Genomic DNA, 24,715 nt, shown 5'->3' with positions numbered 1-24,715 from the left:
GTAGTGTAGAGCAGTGACGTCATGGCAAAATTAGCAGTGCCAGAACGCACTTTCCTTAACTTATTTCAGAAGTCAAATATTACTGTTTTTTACAAGTTATTACTTACATCTTATTAAAAAAAATTTGTGACGAATGTATAAATTATAAATTTTGAGGCAACAAAATTTGATAAAAATGATATTTCTCTATTATATCTTTGTTAACTAGAGGCGGAATGGCATTCCAGCACATTCCGGCACCGTGACACCCCTGGTGTAGAGTACTGCCATCCAGAGGACTCTCACATGAATACTTATACCCTGACTGCCATCAATCAGATTTGAATGTGGTACATTAGAGTCAGAGCACAATGTGTACAGTCAAAATGGATACTTGGAAAAGAAAAATACATATGTACAGGTTTACGTCTTACCCAAATCATGTGAAAGTGTTCCACAAAATCTTTAGTGAAGGTGAATCAGCCCCAAAAATTGGCTTAATTTCTCTTAAACTTGAATAGTTAAAACAGATCAAAATGCAATGAGGGTAACAATAATGTTATCTTATTTAAAATGATAATCAATATGCAATTTAAAAAATCTTCTTGATACAACTCACCAGATGATTCCAAAGCAAAGTCTGGGAGACCAAGTTTTTCCTTTTCCACTTCTATAATTTCTTCATGAACTATTTTTCTAATTTTTTTGTCTGAAATATTAATTACTAGTGATCTTTAATTTTATAAATTAGTTTTGAGGAATGAAATACCTGGTACTTGAAGATAATTTTACCTTCTGGAACCTTGTTTTCTGGAGTAACATCATTCTGTAATCACAATATACATAATGATTACGCCAAAATAAATTATTAAAAACTATTTATCTGGAAATTAGGAAGTACAACTTACTTGCAGACGTCCAATTTCAACACCTATTTTGTGAATGAGATTTTCTAAATCGACAAGTTTGCTCGTTATATCAGTAGCTGTATCTGTCATTAATCTCTTTGATATTCTTTCCTCATTTTCATAATCTCTTGGGACACTGAGAGGATCCAACATTTCTTTAGTGGAAAAATTCTTCCTCTTCCTGAATTTTATTATGCTTGGTGAAGCTAACCGTGAATCTTGTTTTGATAACTGAAAAAGTTCTGGAATCAAATACATCTATCCCCACATATGTATGTACTTACAATTTTAATTTTAGCCTCCAACCAAAATTTCAGCCAAACATCAACTTAGTATTACATACTGAAAAATCAATCACCTTTTTGGAATAGTAAAAATGTATGAATATGTATTTTGTAACCCGACTGTTGGGTGTGGGATGTGAGAGGGTTTTTTTTTTTGGAGGGTTCGCCCCAGACGGGTGGGTTGTGGGTTCGGAGAAAGGGGAAGTGGGGGGAACAAAGAAGAAAGTGGGTGTGGGATGGGTTTCTATTGCTGAATGAGGGCTGGGGTGCACGAAATAACGAAGGCATACGCTGCAAGTTACGAGTTCAACAAAACATTTAATACACAAATCAATAATGAAATATACAATAAAACACATAAATTGATCATTCTTTTAACCTAAAAGAAAAACTACCGCCATTGGCCAGTGAAATAATAATGAAAACATGAATTATCAATCAATAAAAGAACAATTAGGCAAAACCTCTGCTTTTAAAAAATGTTTGGTGTGAATGCAACAACGAAACAATTGAATTATGAACGACGCCAATATCAATTTAAACACTCTCTCCTAAATACTACAATTATTCACTCACACATGGGGAAAAGGGGAGGGCAAAAAAATATAAAAAAATGCAAGGGAATATTTTCACAATTCTTCTGGTCTTGAATGGGGGAAATGGGGCTCTTCGGGGATCTTCTGAATTCAAGGGGGGTGGCGGAATGTAGGGTGACCAGATTACTTATCGGCTCTCTGTATCGTGGATGGAGATGGCTTCCTTGGCTGGTTCTGGTCAGGGTCACTGCGTTTACTTTCACAGTGGGCTAAGAGAATCGCTGAACTCGGTCGTCATGGAGAGACTTTCCTCTTTTTTGCATGCAGGAAATCTGCCGTCCATCTCCTCTTTCCTCAGTCGCCATCCTTCACCTTTCCGTCAATCTCCACGCCTCGCTTATCTTTCTCTCTCTTCCACGGGACCACAGGGATGTGCCTCTGCTGACCAACATAGCCTCCGGCTGACTCTCCATGCCGAATAATTCTTCTCTAGCCGGCCGTACTCGGCTTTTATAACCCTGCTAGGTCAACTTTCTGGGGTTGGGGTTGGTGGGGAAACCTGGAGTGGCGGGTTTTTCTCCAACTCGTCTGTTGGGGGGGGTTTGCCAAAGTTTGTGGAGAGTGGGGGTGGCGAATTGCATCACCCTCCAATCGCTGCGTGCAGGTGTTGTTTAAGGGGGATGAGGTGAACCCAGCACTAGTCATGTTTACACGGAAAATTACATTCTCGAGAAATGTGCAGAAGAATCGTGGGAGGGGGGGGAAATACATGGCACTTGGGTTATTTCACGCTTCACTGCATCCTCACACACATTCACACACAAAATTACGTTAGCCTTCCCTACCTCGTGAATGCGGATTTGAATGTCCATGAACCGTGCAAAGCGGCATCGATTACAATATGTACCATGAAAAAACCTGTACCTTGAATTGGAATTAAAATTAACCATGAAGAATTAACCTGGAAGTTAATACATGCATGAACCATGGGTGCAAGTCTGTAACACACGTTTGTCCCAAAAGCAGAAGTAAACTTTGTGAAGCACCTTTAAAAAATTTCATCCAACACTTTATAAGATTCGCACCAGGAGAGAGGAGATTAAGATGTGACTGGAAGGATAGGAAGAACCTGGAGAGAATACGAGGCAGCTAAATTTAGTTGGCACTCTGCGAGAAGAAACTTCCTACACCCCTCACAGCATCCCTACATGCCAACCATCAATTTTCTATCAATGGTGTGGGAGTGAAGATAGGTGTGATTCATTCATTTTAACCAAAATGCACACTCCGCATTGGCTTATATTGGATTGATACTTATATTTCAGGAGAATTTAAGTACATAGATGCTAGTAGTAGAAATAATGAAAAAATAAGTGTTTTAAAAGATAAGTAATCCTGTGTGTCACAAGAGATTTCCACCATGTATTTAGACTTACAAGTGAAAGTACACCCTGGTGTCACCACCAGAATGTGGTCAAACTTTCCCGTTAGAAAGAAATTTTAAAGGATGTTTTTGATCAAATGTTCAATAGGCCTTGGATATTATTGATAAAAATTCAGCTAAAATGCCTCAACATACTCAACCCATGAAACACGAGTACGGCAATATGGTCCGATTGATGTTTATGGAGACTATTCTACTCCATGGCTAGGCTAGAGGAAGGGCAATTTTACCATGAAATTGCAGTGTCATGGGAGTAGAATTTACCACATAAAAGTTTAAGGGATAAATTACACTTACATATTTCAAAACTTGATGATCGGACATCACTACTGAAATAGATACAATCATATTTGCTATTTGATTTACAAGTATTTCTTAGCCAACATCTGTGGAATGATAAACTTTCTTTGGCTTCTGTGTCATAGATAAGTTTTATTTCAATTCTAAGCAAGCCAGTAATCAAAAAGAGGTTACCAAATTTACCCAAAGAAATTAAAAATGATAAAATTTATTCACTACATACAAAATTAATGAGACAACTTTGGCTATAGTTCCAAGGCCAATAAAACCTCCGTCAAATCGATAACTTTATGTAACAAGTAAATAAATATAAATCACATATCCTTGGTTTGTCTGGCCTCGTATAAGTGAGGAAAATTTTTTTTCCCAAGTGCAAGTTTAAAGTTTTTTTTCTAATTACAGATTGAACTTCTCCAAATAGGCAAATGAAGATTCATCTACCTGATACACCGACATATCATACCCCAGATAGCACAAAGTAAGAGAGCTATCCGTTTCTTATGGTTTTCTTATGGAAAAAATTGATAAGCAGCTTGTCATACACTAAGGGACTAATATAAGGCAAGGATAAGATTTTAAGGAGAATAATTAAGGAACGCCGTCAAATATCCTCGGATTAACATAAGTCACTTCTGTTGGAGTGCCAAGTGTAGCAGAACTGCGTACTACTCATGCTACACTGCTTAGCCGGACATGAATTTAAAGCCTACCGCTGAAATTCAGCGAGCCTTTATAAGAGCTGAACAACTGACAACAGATTTTCCCATAAGTAGAAAAAAATTAACAACTACAAGGGACTGGGTAGTGAAGATGCAAAGCATAAGTACACATACTTTTTCTTTGTGGCGGAAAGAAGAAAAATAACATCTGGGAGAATTGAACGTACGATCCCGAGATCAGCAGTTTTGTATGCTAACCATTATAATGGTTACCTAACAGATGCCGTGGTTTATAAACCACGGCATCTGTTAGGAATATGATGCTTAGGTACCACTTTAAACCCAATTATGTGTATATATATACTCGCCGCGCTGCGCGCGCTCGTTAGGGGGCTACGCCCCCTAAAACCCCCCCGCATCCGGCTTCGCCGGCTGCCCCCACCGGACGGCTTCGCCGTCCCACCCGCGGCGTCTCGGAACGGCTTCGCCGTTCCTCGTCAGGGGTCGGCTTTGCCGCCCAGATATCGAGGTAGCCCTGTGGCGGAGACCCGCTTGTTCCTCGGAACGGCTTCGCCGTTCATCGTGGGAGGGCGGCTTCGCCTCACATGGGTTACCCGAGTCCCCCCGAGGCGTCGACTCCTGGTAACGGCATCGCCCTTCCTCGTGATGGGGCGGCTTCGCCGCCCAAGGTTTTCCTATGTCCCCCCGATCCATCGACTTCTCGGAACGGCTTCGCCGTTCCTCGCCCGTGGTCGGCTTCGCCGCCCAAGGTTTACCTGTGTCCCCCCGAGCCGTCGCCTCCACCGGACGGCTTCGCCGTCCCACCCGCGGCGTCTCGGAACGGCTTCGCCGTTCCTCGTCAGGGGTCGGCTTCGCCGCCCAGATATCGAGGTAGCCCTGTGACGGAGACCCTCTTGTACCTCGGAACGGCTTCGCCGGTCATCGTGGGAGGGCGGCTTCGCCGCCCAAGGGTTACCCGAGTCCCCCCGAGGCTCGACTCCTGGTAACGGCATCGCTCTTCCTCGTGATGGGGCGGCTTCGCCGCCCAAGGTTTTCCTGGATCCCCCCGAGCCATCGACTTCTCGGAACGGCTTCGCCGTTCCTCGCCCGTGGTCGGCTTCGCCGCCGAAGGTTTACCTGTGTCCCCCCGAGCCGTCGCCTCCTCGGAACGGCTTCGCCGTTCCTCGCCTGTTGGCGGCTTCGCCGCCCGAGGGTTATTGGCGACCCGAATCCGGCTTCGCCGGCTGCCCCCGCCGGACGGCTTCGCCGTCCCACCCCCGACGTCTCGGAACGGCTTCGCCGTTCCTCGTCAGGGGTCGGCTTCGCCGCCCAGATATCGAGGTAGCCCTGTGACGGAGACCCGCTAGTTCCTGGGAACGGCTTCGCCGCACAAGTGTTACCCGAGTCCCCCCGAGGCGTCGGCTCCTGGGAACGGCATCGCCCTTCGTCGTGATGGGGCGGCTTCGCCGCCCAAGGTTTACCTGGTTCCCCCCGCGCCGTCGACTTCTCGGAACGGCTTAGCCGTTCCTCGCCCGTGGTCGGCTTCGCCGCCCAAGGTTTACCTGGGTACCCCCGGGCCATCGACTCCTCGGAACGGCTTTGCCGTTCCTCGCCCTTGGGCGGCTTCGCCGCCCAGGGGTATCGTCGCCCTCCCCCCTCGTAAGACACACGTTCGGGTGCTCCGCGTGTCGGGGCGGATTCGCCGCCCGAGGGTTTTCGGAGTTTTTCCTCGCCTCTGACTCCTCGGAGTGCGTCCGACGTTCCTGAAACTGGGGGAGCTTCGCCGCCCGGGTTTTCAGTCCTTACCAAGCAGTGAGAACTACCGGCTATCCCCTATCGTTTACGAAGGCTGCCGGGGGATAAAATTGGAGGATGTAGACGCATGCTAGCCGTGATTGTGGCATGTTTTTAATTTATAACGATGTTTTTAAGGCGGTCCTGGGAGTTTCCAGGTTTTTTTTGTGAGTGTACTGACTACGGTCACAATCATCCTAAGACATTACTTAGCGATGAGTCATAGGAGAAGGGAATTACTGCTAAAATATGCTAAAACACCAAAGAACATGCTATTTACAGAAAAAAAAATAATTTTTTCCCTGGTCTTTAAGGAAGCCACGTAAAATTTAGAGGGGTTTTCTTGCATAAAAGGTCTTTGTCTACCTATAATAGAAATTCCAGCGATCTAGCTGTAGGGAAACAATGAATTTTCCCGTATTATTAATATTTAGATTTCCAATTCTGTGTTCTCCACATAGCGGTGCATAGGCGCTTTAATAAGGCATAACTCCTGTGAATTTCGTAGCCGTACCTTATGAGGAAGTGTTTTAAAAAATTCGCCTTTAGGTGTCCATGTCCATGAGCCCCTTTTATTACTCTACTATTTTGTTAAGAAATGTACATTTAAAAATTTGAAGTTTTATTGCGGGTGAGTAATTGGGGCAGGATAATTGAACATGACGCGTAAATATAGCCGACACAATTCCCATTCGGAATCAATAAAAACGATACACCTGGGATGAATGGTACACGAAATGTACGACTTATTAGGTAATTTTTATTTTTTTGGGGGGTTCACAGGGGGTTTTCGGGGGACCTAAAGTGCTTGTTCTGTATAACGCGGCATCGTTTACCTTGGATAAAAGTTTCGGCTCTGTAGCTGTAGTGTAAGCATGCCTTTTCGACGGTGTCATCCGTTTAAATTAAGTATTCTGCGTTCTCCGGGTAGCGGCACGTAGGGGCAACAAAAAGACGTCACTCACGTTAATTTCGTGGCCGTATGTCGTCGGGAAGTGGCAGAAAAAAATTCCGAAAAATTTAAAATCGTGTGTTGAGGGAATGCAAACTTCACGGCGGATGTATTGTAAGTTACCAAACGTTGTAGGAGTCGCAATTTCAATGGAAATACCTAATCGTTAATAACTCGAAATTCGTTCGTCTTAAGGATACATGAAGATAGCCGAAAAATTGAATAAAAAATCTTGTATCATGCATTTAAGTGAATTTGTCCTACGATTATTGCAAATTGGTGAAAAAAATTCCGAAATTCGGCCCATAAGAAAAGCATTGGAAATTTTAAATTGTTAAAAAAAATACTTTTAAACAAAAAATTGCAATTGCGACCACACCAAAAAATCAACCAAAAAATCTAGTGTCTCATACGTTAGGGACTTATTCCTACAACGATTATAAGTTGGTTTTAAAAAAATCCAAAGATAGGCCCATAAGAAAAGCATTGGAAATTTAAAAAAATTATAAAAAATACTTATAAACAAAATATGGCAAAATGTTTCACATCAAAAAATCGGCCAAAAAATCTAGTTTCCGTCAGTGACATTTCATGTTCCCGTGACATTTTTATGTAGGCAAAAAATGGAATATGTTTTAGTCCCATAAGGCTCCAATGTTAATTCGGATCGATATATCTCGAAAACCGATCGACTTTTTCGAGTTTTCGGACTTTTCCCCCCGATGAATATTTTTTCTCCACCCACGGCGAAAATTTCGTCTTCCCAGCACGTCCGGAAGTGGTCGGGAATTTGTATACGTGAATGAGTGAGTGAATCAGTGAGTGTGCTATCTGTCACACATCGGGTTGTATATATTATAGATATATATGTATAAACTTAGCAGCTGCATGCATGAAACAGACTGAAATTATTCAAGGTTTACACAATCTAACATTTATGAATTTTAATGTACTGTCTGATAACCCAATGTATAAAATACATGTATTAGAGATTCCTTTCCAGCATTTTTACATTCTATGTCACTATTCATGTGAAATTATTTGTTTTTCTTAAGACCGTGGTTTTGCCATCATTTCATAAATGTGAATAATTTTCAAATTATGGCCATGTGATGTTATTTCTCCTCATAATACAGAAGCGCCAAGAATAAAAACATAATTCTTGTACATAATTGCCTAAATGAATACTCAAAAACTATGGAATAATAACAACATCTAAAGAAGTGCTGAACGTTTGGCCTCTATGTTGTCATTTCTCTGGATGTTTGTCGGCCTGGCTGTAAGAGACCCATAAGAAAAGGCCAACAAGCTTACTTATAAGCACCCTCCCTATTTATTCTTTCTACCTCATCTTAATGACTGATATTGCGCTGGCTGGGACCTATACACAAAAATTCGTAACATACTTTTATGCATCTCCTAATGACTTTCAGAACAGCATGGTATGACATTTGGAGAAGGGGGCCAACAGCCAAGGTAATTTGCACCAAGGGAGGGTGGTGAGTAGAGGTGGGTTAAATTGTTCATTTTGATGAACCGTTCATTTACATCCTGTTCAATAAAAAGAACAATTCTAAATACCGTTTTGTGATGAACCGTCAGGGCATAAGATATTTATATTACATATTTTCCATATTATTTCCTCTCACATTTATCCACTGCTTGAGGGAGAGATAAAAGTTGATGCAATTCCTATATATTTTACTGTCACTCTCTTAATTAATCTTTCTCCTTGAAGTTTTTCCATATTCACCGCTAACAATTAAAAAGTTCAGTTCCTATCACTTTTCAAAGTATATGCTATTAAAATCTGTGGTTCTCACATATGTATTTAACAATGCTGTTTTTTTACAATTCTACAAAACATTAATTTTGCAAAAAAATGATTGATCACTTCCTGATGCAAATTCCTTTACACCATGCTGTGACGGTTGGCTGATACATTTACCATTAGTTCTAAGATGTCTTGATGATACCAAGATACAGTAAAATAGTACTCACTAATGTCATATTAGACCATATATAATTGAAACTTAATTTTGACCTGATTTCATTCTCTCCAGGAAGCAAAACAACATTTTTCTCAAATTGATATTTAGAACTTACTTTAGTTCAGCATTCTAAGAGATTTTTTGTTAGTTTTCTTTTCCCTTCCAACTTGCTTCTCGTACGTGTTTATAATGACATACTTCTAAATAAAACATTAAAAATATTTTCTCTGTTTTAACGTGAATCCATAGAACTTGTACCACAGAGAAGTACAAAAAATATGAAAAGAGTTTAAATTTTGAGAATTATTAATGTGCAGTTCATGAAAATTTGAAACAACAAGTGTCATAAATAAATTTGATGTGGTTGAAAAAGTCATTTCTTCACTACTGCAAAAATGATGAGTACATGCTTCCATTGAATTTCTACGGCCAATTTCAAATTCATTCCCCTCCATTGTCAAATTGCAATTCAATAATGAAGAAACAGACTTGACTAGTAAATTAGAACCCACTTTTTTTCCAAACTAAAAGCCAAATGATCACGAATGTACACAAAAATGCAAATTGAAAGGTGAAAACATGAATGACAAAATGAGCATGACTGCCCAGATGAAAATGAACAAACAGATTTCAAAAAAAAACCAAGAGAACACTAATGTCTTGATAAAATGAACAGCCAGATGAAAAGAAACGACCTGATAAACCATTCAGCAGTTTAATTACTGTTCAGTTTCTTCTTGAGGGTGCAGACTCAAAGCAAGATGGAGGGACATGGGAGAGAATGAAAAGGAGGGGCTCATAGGCTCAGCTTTGGTGGCCTTGGACGATCTACATCATTGCCACCATCTGTGGTAACCACAAAGCACTCACTCAGAGAGCCCTGTAATGGCACTTGGCACATGTAGTTAAATACCTGCACATAAAAAATAATAATTTACCTCCTTTTCCCTCAAATACAGGAAATGATCTGAAAGATTTTCAAATTCGTTGCTGTTAACATCACTTAAGATTTTTTCTGAATTAGATCCATTTTTCAAGGTATTTTGCTGGGGTTCCTGCTTAAAGAAAGTATTAACAGTTACTCTGAACCTCAGGATACATTTTCCCCTTTCCATAATGTTATTCAAACCAAGTTATACATACAAAAGACATAATCAAGCTATTTAGAATTTAGTAACTAGTATGTTCCATAAAATATGATTGAATTTTCGAGGTAACTTTAATTATTTCACCTCTTGATCGCTTCATTCATGCCTGAAAATAATGCATAACCGGACATTACCTCTATTGATGTCTTATTTTCTTCAGGATCATGTATAACATTTAGCAAGTATTTTTCTTCAACTCCTAGCTTTAATATTTCTTGCTGAAATACAAACATGAAAATCAATTCAATTTAGTTCAGTATTAAGTTCAAATGCGAGTATTTAGTTCAGTCAATTCAAAAAGTAAGTCTGCATGATGGGAGGCAAAAATGAATTTATTACCTGAGATAGCTTATTTTGATTAAATGGACCAATTATTGATACTGAAAAGAAAAGCCTACATGCATTATATTATTCATCAATGTTTTTGCTCAATCAACCACTTATTTAAATTAGAGGGAGTAAAGGCCATAACATATTGCTTTAATCGCAATGTCAATAAATTGGCTGATTAACCCTTTCCACCAAACCACTTCCACTGGTAATGAAATGATATTTTGTTGTTTGTAATCAACATAGAACAGTGAAATAAAAATTGATTATTAAACATCAAGAACACACCTATTGCTACTTGCATAAAATCATTTAATTCCTTTCAATGCATCACATTTCATGAAATATGATTTCTTTATGTTTGATCTGAGGTTTCCACGACATTTCTTCATGAGTCTCGGCTTCCAGGCATTCCTCCACGTTGAGTGGTCCTTAGGTGACGACAGTTTCTCCAGCCATCTTGCTGGCATCTTCAGGTCAGAAGTCACTTAAGCTATTAATGTTTAATGTGCAGAGTATGGTGCCCATTTTCTTTTGATTTTAAGATTCAACCTTCAAATCCCGGTGAGAAGTCACTTCTGACCTGAAGATGCCAGCAGGATGGCTGGAGAAACTGTCGTCACCAATGGACCACTCAATGCGGAGGAACGCCCAGAAGCTGAGACCTTTATGATTTCTTTATGTATATTATGGATGTTTTAATATTATTAAACTTTCAAAATTATTATATTGTTCCCCTAAATAAAGCTAAAATTATGAAAATCTAATGACGAGCTACACTCATTATTCCGCGATTTGGCATCGGAAAATCATGATGAGCTATACTCATCATTTCAGCACAAGGGGTTAACTTGACTTGATCTCCCTTATATAAAGGTTCAACAGAATCTCGATTGTTAAACATTTTACATGAAAAATATTTAATTGGATGATTTCATGCAGGATAGCCTAGTCATGCAAGTTCAGGCAAATACATACATGGATGGTTCGAAAATAAAGCACAAAAATTTTACTGTTTTAATATACTGCCATCAAATTAAAATTTGCTCAAAAAATAGTTTGTATTTTTTACAGTTAGCTATTTCTGACTTGGGAATACCTCTATTGATGGAGCTAAGAATTGGCTGCATGCTGCAGCTATTAACGTTTAATGTGCAGAGTATGGTGCCCATTTTCTTTTGATTTTAAGATTCAACCTTCAAATCCCGGTGAGAAAACCGGAGACCCTTTTCTGGGTATCCAAGGGTTTCCAGAGTACGAGAAAATCATTTTGGCCAGGCTGTGCTCTCCTCAAGGGGTCAACCAGGGTGGGGGGTATCTAAGTACTGCATACTATGTACCATTTTTTTCCAACATTTCAGCCCTATTGGAGCAGCGGTTTTGGCCCTATGGTCAAAATACCCTAAATTTTTGGGAAGTGTTTTAAATAATTTCTTTAATTGAAGAAATAAAAATATACTGTAAATTGGAAAGCTGATCATTGAGTGACTGGTTGCCCATTGCATATAAAATTAGTCATCTCACACCACGGGTCTGACCCCTATACTCTAGGGTAGGCTATTAGTCCATTTTCCCTGGTCTGAAGACACAAATTAAACCTTCAATATCTTCTTTCAATCCAGGAAAACTTCAATATGTTATTTTTTTCAATATAGTGTAAAGTATTCTGTAAATGGCATTAAGTTAGTTGATGGCATTATTTAATTGCACTTTGTTATCCTTAGATTGCAACAATCCAATTTTCCAAACAATCTAAGAACCTTGAGGGTTTAGTGTTAAGGTACAAGAGTACTTTTATGTATGGATAAGAGAAATCCACAGGAATATAATTAGAAAGAATGTGGAAGATATATTTTTAACACAGAGGCGGCATGATGCTGGGATCCAAAAACTTTTCCACAGTTCCTCATGGAGTCAAGCTAACCTGACAAAGTCTATAAAGCAAATGAATCAATTAATAGCTAATTTTTTTGGCTGATACCGCAACATACCAAATATGTATTCATCATCATAAAATTAATGGCCTCCAGTTGACTATCTGAAACATCTTTAAGCAATTTTCCCTAATGAATCACAAAGATTTATGTAAATGGATATCATCATCATCATGAGTCAACAATCCTGAGATTGGTTTGAAGCAGCTCTACATTCCACTCTCCTATCTACTAACCTTTTCATTGTGACATATTTCTCTTTTTCATCCAAAATAACCTGTCCCATGTAATTCATCCACGGCCTTCCCTTCCCCTTCTTCCGATTCATCTGTCCTATGACGACTGTTCTCATCAGGCCATCATGCCTCATAATGTGGCCAACTAGTTATCCTGTCTTCTCCTTAAGGTTTTTATTAGAGTTCTCTTTTTTTCCCACTCTTCTTTGCAATTCCTCATTACTTACTTGATGTATCCATTTCATCTTCTAGATTCTTTGGTAGCACCTCATTCCTAATGCTTCCACCCTTGACTTCTCTGCAGCTGTCAACATCCAAACCACGCTTCCATTGAGAAACATGCTCTATATGTAGCATTTGAAGAAATGTTTTCTCAACACTACCCAGACGGCACAGGAAGTTTTCGTATCTGAATACGAGGGTGGACCATCAAGATACAAAAATCGCGCTTAGGAAGTTACTAAAAAGGTTTTGTTTCTTTATTTCCTTTAATGACGAAAAAAGATGCAAGAGGACTGGCAAATTCATATGCATCGATAAAATTGTATCTCATCGATAAAACTGTATTCGGTCTGGGACTATTTTCTTTCGCGGGTGGTGCCATCGTGCCATATCCTCCTAGAAAGATCACATGTCTTCACAAGCCGATATAGCCCGCATCGTTTACGTAACGTCTTACCACATTTCAGGGATTTTTGTGGTTAAGTTTGTGAAAAATAGAGTGTCTGGTTATGGTGAAGTTTCCCTTATTCTTTAATTTCATTCACTGGGCTTCAGAAACGTGTTTGTGAGATATTTTTGTTAAAAATGCCTTTCGTTTGTGTATTGTCGGGATGTAATGGAAACTCCGGGACATGGTTCAAGATTTTAGCTTTCCAAAAGACCCTGAGTTGAAGAAGAAGTGCATTTGGGCGATAAGAAGAAAACATTTCACCCCTACGAAAAACTGTGAGGTATGTACTCTCTTTCTCGTTGTAATTATTTGGATGTAATTTTAAGTCAGAAGTGGCTTCGGGATGTTGATGCATCAACATCCCGAACTATTCAGTACTGAAGTACTATTCAGTACTAAAAATGGTGATTCAAAATATTGTAGCAGCAATTCTTTTGAAAATTCTTGCATTTTAGTTGTCTTTTTTGTAATAATTCATTCGGTAAACGTGTGGTTAAAGGAGAAACTAGGAATAAGCTGCCAAGTTTATAGGATCGAATATTGCTTCTTAGCTTGCCCTATGGTGTATTACACGTCGGCTTTCATCATTTCAAATTATCTTATGCTATAGTTTATAACAATAAAAATATCAGGCATACAAATATTTACTGTATTTACGAGCCTAGTAATTTGATTTCTCATGCAGAAATACCAAAAATTAGAAATGATTTGACCTAATAAGTTACATGGTATTTTATTATTTATTAATTTTAGGTGTGTGAGCTTGTGATATCAGAAAATAATCTGTGGCCTTGGACGAGAAGACGAGGAGAAAATTCTTGCTGAATTGAAGGTGCCCAGATTGGAGGAAGGTACCATTGCTTCACTGTTACCTACCTGTCGCCAAGAAGACAGACATTGTGGCAGAAGTGACATATTTGTGGATGTGGATTTGATTTGTGCAAGTTGATACTGTGATAGTGGACGTTCATCGGAGAAAGTATTGAAGATAGTTTTTATGTATCGACCTGTCCTCTTTTAAATAATTTTCTATTCGAAAGAGAATAAGAGTAATTGTTTCGCTAAATTAGATGTGGAATAGAAGAGGAAATTGGAAATATTATTGTGGTTGGCAATAGAAAATACATAACATATGTATTGTATTTCTGTGGGTTTTTTCTTTCCTGCCTCGTTAAAATTTCTTGTGGTGGTGACTTCATGCAAAGTAAGTAAAAAATCGGAGGTGTGATCTAAGAGATACCATGTTTTATTTTACAAGTGTTTATGCTGGTGATTTGGCAGGACTTTCATATTTTTAATAGGTTGATACATTTACTGCAGGGACCTAGAGACTTTTACTCATCCCAAATATTTTTTCAAATACTTTAGCGCCTGATATGGGTAAGTTTTAGTAGCTGAGACTGAACTATACATTAATTTTTGCTTGCATTTTGATGAATTCGATAGTACTAATAGCAGATGTGTCAGCAATCCTGTTTCATTGGCAATTTTTATTTAAAAATTTTATTTCGTCAGGCTTTAGGGTAAGCTTTTTAATGCTCGTGGGCTATGTGATGTCTTATTTAGTGTCAAAATTAATAAGAATTTACTCTTATTAACATCTCAAGGTTTCCATGTAAGTACGAGCCACTTAAGAATGCTGGGGATGCGTGAATTAGCCTTGAGAATCTCATTTCTCGCAGTTATTTAAGTGGCCGAGTAAGTTTTGTAAGTTCTCATTAGGTAAATAGTACTGTATCATGGTAATTAGAATTCATGATATAGTATTATTTACCTATTGAGAACTTACAATTAATAATGATTCATAACATTCTCATCGATTGAGATTAGCCTGAGTGCTGTGTTCCTCCGCGCTTTGTATCCTATCGTACGTGCTTAGTAGCGGACATTCACATGCTGCGTACGCGCTTCGTCGACAGGCCGCGAATGGAAAGTATCCATTGACGAAAAGCGACGAAGCGGCATAGTATCCCCGTAGTCAATGGGTACTCTGTACATACGAATTAGATACGGAGGGTTCTGTGCCGTCTGGGTACATGTACTTACATTTTCAGCTGTGAGTAAATTCTTCTTTTTGTAGAAAGCCCTCTTTGCTTATGCTATCCTACTGAAAATTTTTCTTTCTTGCTTCCTCCACAGTTGGTAATAAGGTAACAAAACTCTTTCACCTCTTCAAGTTTTTGTAGAGAAAAAAGCTCATTTACATGCACTTTTAACTTATGGTAAGAGGCCAATTCAGCTCAGGCTAAGAACATCCTTCTGAGATAAAACTTTGTCAAAAATGTCAAGGGTCATGGCTAAGAATTCTACAAAATCAATTTTTGGCCAAATTAGGGACTACCTAATTTTTTCCAACCTCGCATGAAATCTACCAAGCATGACTAGCAGCAACAGCATATTTTTATGTCACTCAACAGTGCAGCATGGCAAGGGGTAGCAGTGTTTTCACACAAGATCTCAGTCTTTAAACATAGAATCGTACCATAATGAAAGATGATTTGCAATTTTCCACAAAAATAAATTTAATCCGACCCGAGTTTCGATGTTACTACATCATTTTCAAGGTACAAATGGTGGTAAGTGCAGTTAATTTATACATATTTTGGAGGCGGGAGTGGGAGAACTGAGGGGAGAGAGAGGAGAAATGGGATGGAAAATCCTAAAGGAGGTGGCTGAAATGGGTAGAAGTGGAAAGCGTGGGGGAGAGTGGAGAGGTGTTGCTAGGAAAAACCGGAGGAGGTAAAAGAGTGGAAATTAAAGGGTATTTTCCAGGGTTAACAAACTTTGAACATAGAAACGAAAGCATTTAAATACACGTGGCAGTCTTCTTATCTTTGGGTGTTGTTTCCGAGGGCCATCGGTGAATGGTGCTGAAGGGGGAAGACGTCTTCTGTGCCGGTGGGCTGCCGTACGGATTAGCAAGACACTCGAGGACGCGTTCTTCTGAGGGCGGGTAGGTGAGGAGCGGGGAGTCGGCGGCTAGGGTTCACTGTATGGTGCCTGCGGAATCACATTCACGTCAGGTGGGCGACAGGAGGGGGGGGGGGAAAGAAGGGGTTGTAAACACTTCTGGCAATGCACTATTGGAACTCAATGGAAAGCAGGGGCGATTTTGAAAGGTATAGGTGGTCGTTGAGAAGGGAAACCTGGGAATTTTTACATTGGTGGATCTCTAATTGTTCCATGGCATCTAATTTCTTCCCTTTGGTATGTTTATGGAGAACTTAAGTTGTGAAGTTTGGATCTGCTCTTTGAGGGACAGTGTCATTGAATGTATTGGCACTAATGGACTCATTAAAAATGTGTCTGATAGAATTTTCAACTTCTCTCATTGCACATCCTGAATCTCCATCAGAGTAACATGATAAAACCAACATACCTAGCTACCTAACATAGGAACCTTGACTGAGACTGCTCCTGACTCCACAAAGGCTTAAGAGATTCTAACACCCCACTGACTAGTGCAGGGCTACTACAAAATAGTCGGCACAGTAAACTGCTTGTTTAAAAAGGTAATGGCAAAAAAAAATTGTGATTAAGGCCCAATACCCAGAGTATACTTGGTGATGGGTGGAGATCATGCCAGAGGGAGACTTTATCAAGTTCAGTTAGACACCTTTGTATTTGCTATAAATGTTACCGTAGTAGATGTCAATGGTTTCGACCGTGGTCTTTATACGAATCATGGCCTACATCTCAATGGTAAGGGTAAAAACCAATTAAGTGCTCTAATTGTTGACTGTATGGGACTGAAAACAGGACAGGACAGTACTGTGAAAGCAGATGTCTTGGTCACTGCTCATGCACCTGAAACTGAGACTACTCCCTCGCTCTGACTAAGAGACAATATCAACACCGGGTTAATAGACCCGCCCGTGCGTGCTCCTCTCAACAATGGTGATACGTACTAAGAAAGCTATCTGTGGCTTTAAAACAATGACTCTAAGGCTTTATAACAAGCTTCCGAAGAACCTAAAAGCTCCCATGAGTTTGTCGACCTTCAAAACGAAGTGTAAAAACTTTTTATTATCCAATTGTTTCTACTCAGTTGATGAATATTTATCTTTGTAACTGCCTTTGTATTTAAACTGCCATTTTGTATATAACTTGATTTTGTATTCATGACGTGCCATATACAATGTATGTACAATACTTGTCGTCTGGCAAATTAATAAATTATTATTATTATTATTATTATTATTATTATTATTTGCCTATCTCTTGTATGTACACAGAGGAAGAGCAACTGACTTTCCAGTTGTAGGCCTCTAGTTCAAATTAACTGACATCTGAAATTTTCGATCAAAGTAAACACATACATTCATAATGAAGATCTGGTAAAATACAAAATGTAAATGGTGTATATAATTAATTATGTACTTAAAATTGTTTTATAAGATAATTTGATCATAAATACCTGAAGTCAGTGCCAAGAATAGGATGAAAAAACACCAAATTGTGGCTGCCTGAAAAAATGAACGTACTTTCCGGAGTGCCAAGGCATCAAGCAAAAGTACTGTCCATACATGATTTGGAAAATTTTCTGACTTGGCATCTAAGACGATGAGAGGAAAAAATAACAAAAATGTTTTAAAATGAAAATGACAACAACAGATGGTAAGTTTTTCTATTCCATTTTTTAATCACATAATCACACAGTTGATGATGCACATTCCAAGGCTAATATTTCCTTAAATTAGAGGGGGAATGTAGAAGTATCAGGCTCTTTCCCGTCAGTATATTTTATAGAACTAGCATTATTTAGAGAATTTTTTGAAAAGGTTAGAGTTTCAATGGATGCATTTTCAAACAATCCATAAGAGAGAGTTATGAAACAAAATTTGGACTTATAGGATTTTATCTGAATGGGACATAAAACATTTTTTCTAGATTTTCGCCATATTACTTTGATGTTTAAGGGTAACCCCCGATTAGCTATTAAAATTTTTACCACCACACAAATTGACCTTGGTTAAGAGTTAACTATCCCCAGTATGTAGTCAGTTTGATGGAACAGCCTACCCAGAATACAGTAATGTGGCCTGTGATGGAAGTAGACTGTACCATCTTACATTATCCAATCTTTAGCGGTAAACTCCCACATGAAGTGAAGTTAATTTTCTTTACAACACAGCTTTATGCAAAATATGATACGTAAGTATGTAGATATTATAGGAAATTTCAAGTTTTATTCGTTAATCTGAAAAACTCGGTCTCTGTCAAAATAAAATCCGGTGATATCAATGCAAGCTTGCTGTGAGGGATACAATTCATAGCATACATTATGAGAAGTATGTATTGCAGTAGAGTCCAGCAAACTTGAAAACCAATGATCCAAAAGTCTGGATAATCCAGAAACCCAGGCAAAACAGTAAAATGTACCTATCACATTCAACAGCACCAATCGAAGCAGGGTGTGTCATCGACCACACCAAGTTTTTTTGAAAGTTGTAGTTTTTGCATTTTTATGCAATAAACCAATGGTAAATGTAATAATATAATATATAAAATTCTCGTGTCATGCTTTTTTGTTTCCAAACTCCTCCGTAACGGCTGGACCAATTCCTATGAAATTTGGTGTGTGTGTTCAGTGGGACTGAGAATATGTTGTAAACTATTTTTCATTCTTTTCCAGGGCCCATGAGGTCCTGGAATGGGCCCTGAGTCATTTCCATAATAAATACATGTGAAGTTCGTTTTTAGTGACTGCAGAATGTTTTCATTTTGCATATTGAAATTAGTGATAATGGTCACATTAAGTTGAGACATATACCATTAGAAAGAAAAATAAATGGAAATTCTTATTCTTGCAATCGAATTTTGTTTTCCATGTGATTTACGGAGAATTTAGAAAAACACATCCAAAAAAAGGTGAAATTTCAGCGTTTTTCGCTAACTGTCCCCTTGATGACCATAAGTACTGTTTATATCATTTGAAATCTCTTTTGCACCATAAATTATGAATGGCATGTTCCAAGGAGATTTATTACTACCACGCATCCCTATTATTCCAACAAATGTGCCAATTTAATACAAACAGGTTCAATTTCCAATTAGATTGGCATTCGCAATGATAAGTCTTAAGGCCAAACGATGTCTTTTTGTGGCTTTGAGGCGCAACGTGTCCTTCATACGGACAATCATATGTGGCATGTTCACGCGTGGGTGAACATTGTTTGTTTTGGCTAAAGATAGATTTACTAAAAATACAGTATACTCCATTGAACTAAGAGGCAGGTATTGCTTTTTTTAATAGTCATAATTTGTGATAGATATGTCATTTGAAATTTATTGCTTACTAGTAGGCCACCCGGTGTTGCTCGGGAAGTATCGTACCCAGAGAAGAGGGAAACTTGGAACTGGGAATTTATGGTCACATGGCAGGATTTTTAGGTAAAAGACCAAAGCAAGTCTGATGATGGTATACATATATAACTGCAAACAATCGAAACAATGATTTCTGTAAATCGCGTACAAGATGAACTTACACATACCCCAGAAAAAAGTTTTGCACCAAGAGTATTAATAGGTAAGAGTAGTCTCCTTTTCGTTATGTTTTACCAGAACGTTTCAAGGGTTTTGTCTACCCAGCAGGATTTGCAATCACAGAAGTTGCATGACGTGACATAACTAATGGTAATGAAATAAGGACGCGTCGGACAAAACCAAAAGTAGCACTATGTGATTTGGGAGCATGAGATGCACCTACGAACTTACTTTGGTTGACGAACAGACATCCTCTTTTATATGTATAAAAGATAAATAAAGTACTATTAATTTAAAAAAATGAATGTTCACTGTTTTGCATAGGTCAATACCATTCACAGCATATTCTTCTTTCAGTCATATACCACATCCCCACACAAAATAAATCAGTTATTTTTTATTTGGCCAACAAAATATTCACTAGAAATAATTTATATGGCAAAACAGCGTTTGCCGGGTCAGCTAGTAATGTATAAAAACTCATGCATTGTTCATTTTTAAAATTCCAGACACTGCACAAACCCAGACACCCTTCAGTGCACAGTAGTCCAGATTTGCAGGACTCTACTGTATCAACTTTTGGCTATAAGAAAAAAATACATGCTTGTTAAGATAAATTGCAGTTACAGTACTGAAAATGTAAATGCTAATTACAAAATAGATATGTCATTTCCAGTCATTTTCAGTAGAGAACATGAAGGTGTCCCTTATCTCCTGACTTAAAAAATGATGAGCTCTCAACCCAAAATTTGGAAACAAGGCCTGAAAAACATGCTTCTACAAAATTTAAATGAGACTGGAGTATTTCAACCCATGCCAAATTCAACACGAAGTTACGTGAAAGACATGCCCAGATTTGACATGCTGAATCAGGTCAGGTCTGCTGGTGTAGGAATTCTATGATGTGGATAGTTCATTTGTAGCTCATAGTTGTTTCGCATGCATATTTGAGCAGCTACTCAGTATATTAATTTGGACCTGCCACCTGCACATTATCACCAGTACATACTACATATTCAATATGTATAGGGAAGAAGCCCAGAAAAGAATTCAAATGGAAGTAAGGATTCATGGTGCAGATAAATATGGTATGCAGTTGGTGTATCCAATCCATCTCTGCTTGTTTGAGGGGTTAATGCTATGCTTGTTTCTTTGAAAATTGTGCTGTTTGGACAATGTTGCACATTAGTATAGTCTAATTGTTAATAGAAAACTTAGTGGAAATCAATTAGAGATGATAAAACAGAAATATCGTCAGAAATGCGTCGTGTTTGGTCTCATTCTTTTTTAAATTTCATGCATGTCATCCAATTGCCGAAGCTATCGAGACATCTTCGGGTCCAGTTAGTTACTCACTTAGCATTTGTCCTCCAGAAATGGAGAATTGAAGCAGGTAGGCCAAAAAAGGTCAGTTGATGAGACAAAGTAGGGATGAAACACGCTTCCATTATTTTCGTGTAACTTGATATTTTCCTTCAAAGACAATGATTTATGGTCTGTGTGATCTCGGAGATGAAAAAAAACCTTAGAGGCACAGGCTGATGGACGGCCGAGGGTATTTTACAGAAATCTGCAATGTAGTTACTTTTGACGTGGTTATTATCCTACGATACTGATATTCCCCCGAAGATTGTTCAATCTCTTGGGAAGAGTCACACTATGTGCCAGGTGTATTTTGCCTTTTTTATTTTCCACGGCTGAAATTCTGCTACATAACCCCTGCAAGAGCTTTCAAAAAACGGTTCATGAGTAGGACAAGCATCGCAGTGTGACGGCGCATTCGAAGAGAGAAGCGTAACTCTTTCCACTCTTATGGGTTGCATCCACTAAAGCCATAATTTATAATTTCTCATCCAAATCCAACGTCTTCCACAACTTTGGATCCAATGTATCCGATGAAGGGCAATATCCGCGGATATTTGGATCCGAGGTATCCGATCCGACCATCCCTACAATTAATTCATCAATAAATTTGGTTCACCAAAACTGTAATTATGATAAGTAATTTGAAAAAAGGACCTGTTTGATGCCTTCCTTAACCTGTGGCTTGCTAATCATTAGGTAATATAAAAAGTTGTGTATTAGGAGAAAGATTTTTAAAAACCTGAGAAAAAGTTGATGCTATTTCTTCTCAATGTTTCCTCATCTTCAGAATCCAAGCCATAACTCAGAGAACTAATCTCTTGAATTGAACCTGCAAGTGAAAAACTTTTTATTGCATTTATAACTATTAAAACACTTTTTTTCTGGAAGCATTGGCATTAAATTCCTATAACTAATGAAATTTTGTAACATTCAGATCAACACAAGCACTTTCTTCAGGTTAGTCTGCCCAGTCCATCTAGATAGCTTTGATGAATTCTCATCATTGCTCATGAATATCTGGCACACAGAAAATGACAATGAATAACCTTCGCTGGAAAGTGAATGCAATGAGATTAACTATTGAGATTCCATGTTTCACTTCTTTTGCTGAAAGGTATGCTTTAGGCAATCAACATGAACCACCCAGATTGCTGTTGAAACATTACACAAGTTCTGTTTATGTTTATATGTTTAGAGCATTTGCCTTTGAGGATATGTAACTTATGTATACTGAGTATCCAGGTTTTTCTTTGGGATTGGAATAATATTGGGGGGATTGCTATGAGAAATGGCAGGCTGCATTTTTGCCTCATATGCCATTGTAAAAATGTACAAAGGAAATAAATTGTTGAAAGGCATTATATGTAGACCCTTTTTTGTGGCAGTAGTAGTGTTGGGATATGGATAATGGGAGTGAAATGTGGTAACCAGTCTTAGAAGAAGATTTTTTCTACACCTCTATGTGTTCAATGTCCGGGCCTGCTCTCCGGCTGTGGCGCTGTGCGCACGATTTGGACTGCTTGTGGCATATGCTCAGCAGTCCAGCAACACCTTGTCCGGTAGTGTCCAAATATATCCACAGGGAAGAATGATGCCTCGGTAGCTTAACTAGCTAAAGCACTTGACCGTAAATCGAGGGATCCGGGTTCGAATACCGGTCAAGGCAGATGATTTATTCTCTGTGGATCTTTCGCACTTAGAAGAAGACTCGAGAACCAAAGACACGGGTGCTGGTACAAGGGAGGGATTGCATGCTAGGGAGTTGCTGGATGGATAAATTTTTCTGCGGAATTAGAGGAGCTCCAAAGAGTGACTTCTTTTGTCCATCCATTGAAGGCTGGAGAAAGCTACGGTCGACCACATTGGAGTCCTTACTCAATAGAAGAGTACCTTCAGCCACATGGTTGCGCGGTTGGTACTGTTCTTGACTTCCACAAGCAAAACTGTTGCGTAGTAATGGGGTATTTAGCCAAAGCTAATAAGGATATTTTTCAAAATATTGCAAACAAATTAGACAAAGAAGTTGGAGAAAACACAAGGTTCGTGGAGTGTGAAAAAGTGATTTTAGAAAATGATAATTATGAAGAGGAATTTGTTGAAGAGATATACAGTCTCCCCTTTACTTCTATCACGGGCATTTTTGAAAAAAAAGGGGGGACTATATTCAGATAAATAAGGTCGTATAGAAAGAGAAATGAATGATAAAAGATTGGAACGAGATGCATAGGAGAAAGGAGAAGAAAGAAAGTTCCAATTACAAATGGAAAGGTTGAGAATTTCTCTAGTAAAATTAACAAAAAATGCAAAGGAGAGGAGATGGATAGAAAACACCAAGTGTAGCCTAATATTGATTTTATCTGACACATAGTTAAAGTCGAATCTCATTGTGAAGACAATAGTTTGTATTTCAAGCATTTTGAAAGGCAGGCTGATAGGGCAGGAAACTCTGGAAGTCCAATTGATATTTTATAGATGGGGTTGCTGCAAATTGAAGTTAATGATATGATTTCTCGGATACACTATAAAGGGCTGATAGTTATGAAGCTGTAAAACAGTCACTTCCAAAAAATATAAATTGAGTGCTCAAGGTCTCAAACTAGTTGGTTTTCAAGCAGTCTAAATTAAGAGACATGGCATGGAGTGATGTGGTATATGAAGTGACTAATTAATCAAAACGATTGATTAAGAGTATGAATGTGAACTCTTTTCTGGAGCTGAAGAAACTGATAGTCGCTAATAAATGAAAAAGATGAGTCCATCCTGAAGTGTGACATGACTGAATGGACAAATGGACACATATCAAGGGTCCATACGATTTGGCATAGAAACTGGGTAATATTGATGCCGTAATAGAGAGCATGGGGCATAAGATCACAGACTAACATTGCAATAATCAGCAAAATAAAGAAATTCAGCCTCTCAAGCCAAAGTTTACTACTTGAGCCGCAGCTGAAGATAGAGTAGGAATAGAAGTCTAAATATTCACCTTCAGATTTTCATTTTGACAAACAGTTTAAAACTAGAAGCAGTTCCATGCAGAACTTGATTGCATCTTGTCAAATGAAAATGCCAAAGAATAGTGACAAGAAAATTTGTGGATTCCATTAAGACTGGAAATAGCGAAAATATATTTGGTGAACATTTAAGAGATGGAATGGTAAATGGATATACAATGAAGATATTGGGAAGTACTAGGGCAACTATCAGTATAGTGGCACAGAAATATGTGGTTCCTTACCTGTAAATGGGAAAAATGGTATGGATACAGCCAATGGCTCAGCAAGGGGGGGTTTTGGGGGATAAGCCCCCCCTCAGAGCTCAGAGAAATTTTGAACTTTAATCCATTTAACTTAATGGGATTAATATTACTTATAGAATGGTGTAAATATCAATAAAATATCCCTCAGAAGGCTGCAAAACTTAATATTACTTATAGAATGGTGTAAATATCAATAAAATATCCCTCAGAAGGCTGCAAAACTCACCATTTTGAACCATTTATATGAAAATTTTTCTAGGAGAGGGCCCTCGCACCTCCCGCTTACCCTGGTGGGTATTCCACACCCTCAGACACCCCAGTTTTTGCACCTAAAACCCCCCTTAGCCTTAATTCCTAGCTGTGCCCCTGGATACAGCAACCAATAGAGGTACGAAATTAATATCATCCAATTGCAGAAATTGAAGTTATTGGTGAAT

General features: G+C 38.6%; 1 protein-coding gene across 4 annotated transcripts in view; it reads right to left on the bottom strand.

The window, feature by feature from the left end:
• The window catches only part of LOC124171817 (SUN domain-containing protein 1-like), a 48,712-nt gene that overhangs the window by 6,373 nt on the left and 17,624 nt on the right, over positions 1 to 24,715 (bottom strand). For 3 of the 4 annotated variants that reach the window (XM_046551167.1, XM_046551182.1, XM_046551159.1), the window contains 8 exons: positions 21,759 to 21,848; positions 17,586 to 17,723; positions 10,335 to 10,375; positions 10,130 to 10,213; positions 9,786 to 9,902; positions 888 to 1,118; positions 772 to 805; positions 599 to 688 (listed from right to left, as the gene is read on the bottom strand). In XM_046551167.1, coding sequence (XP_046407123.1) covers positions 599 to 688; positions 772 to 805; positions 888 to 1,118; positions 9,786 to 9,902; positions 10,130 to 10,213; positions 10,335 to 10,375; positions 17,586 to 17,723; positions 21,759 to 21,848 — 825 coding nt within the window. The remainder of the gene's footprint in view (positions 1 to 598; positions 689 to 771; positions 806 to 887; positions 1,119 to 9,785; positions 9,903 to 10,129; positions 10,214 to 10,334; positions 10,376 to 17,585; positions 17,724 to 21,758; positions 21,849 to 24,715) is intronic. The other variant, XM_046551174.1, reaches the window with a different exon arrangement.

The sequence above is a fragment of the Ischnura elegans genome, chromosome 1 (assembly GCF_921293095.1).
Source record: "Ischnura elegans chromosome 1, ioIscEleg1.1, whole genome shotgun sequence".
NCBI classification, from domain to species: domain Eukaryota; kingdom Metazoa; phylum Arthropoda; class Insecta; order Odonata; family Coenagrionidae; genus Ischnura; species Ischnura elegans.
Note: the sequence above shows the minus strand (reverse complement) of the source record. Positions and strands in the feature narration are given on the sequence as shown.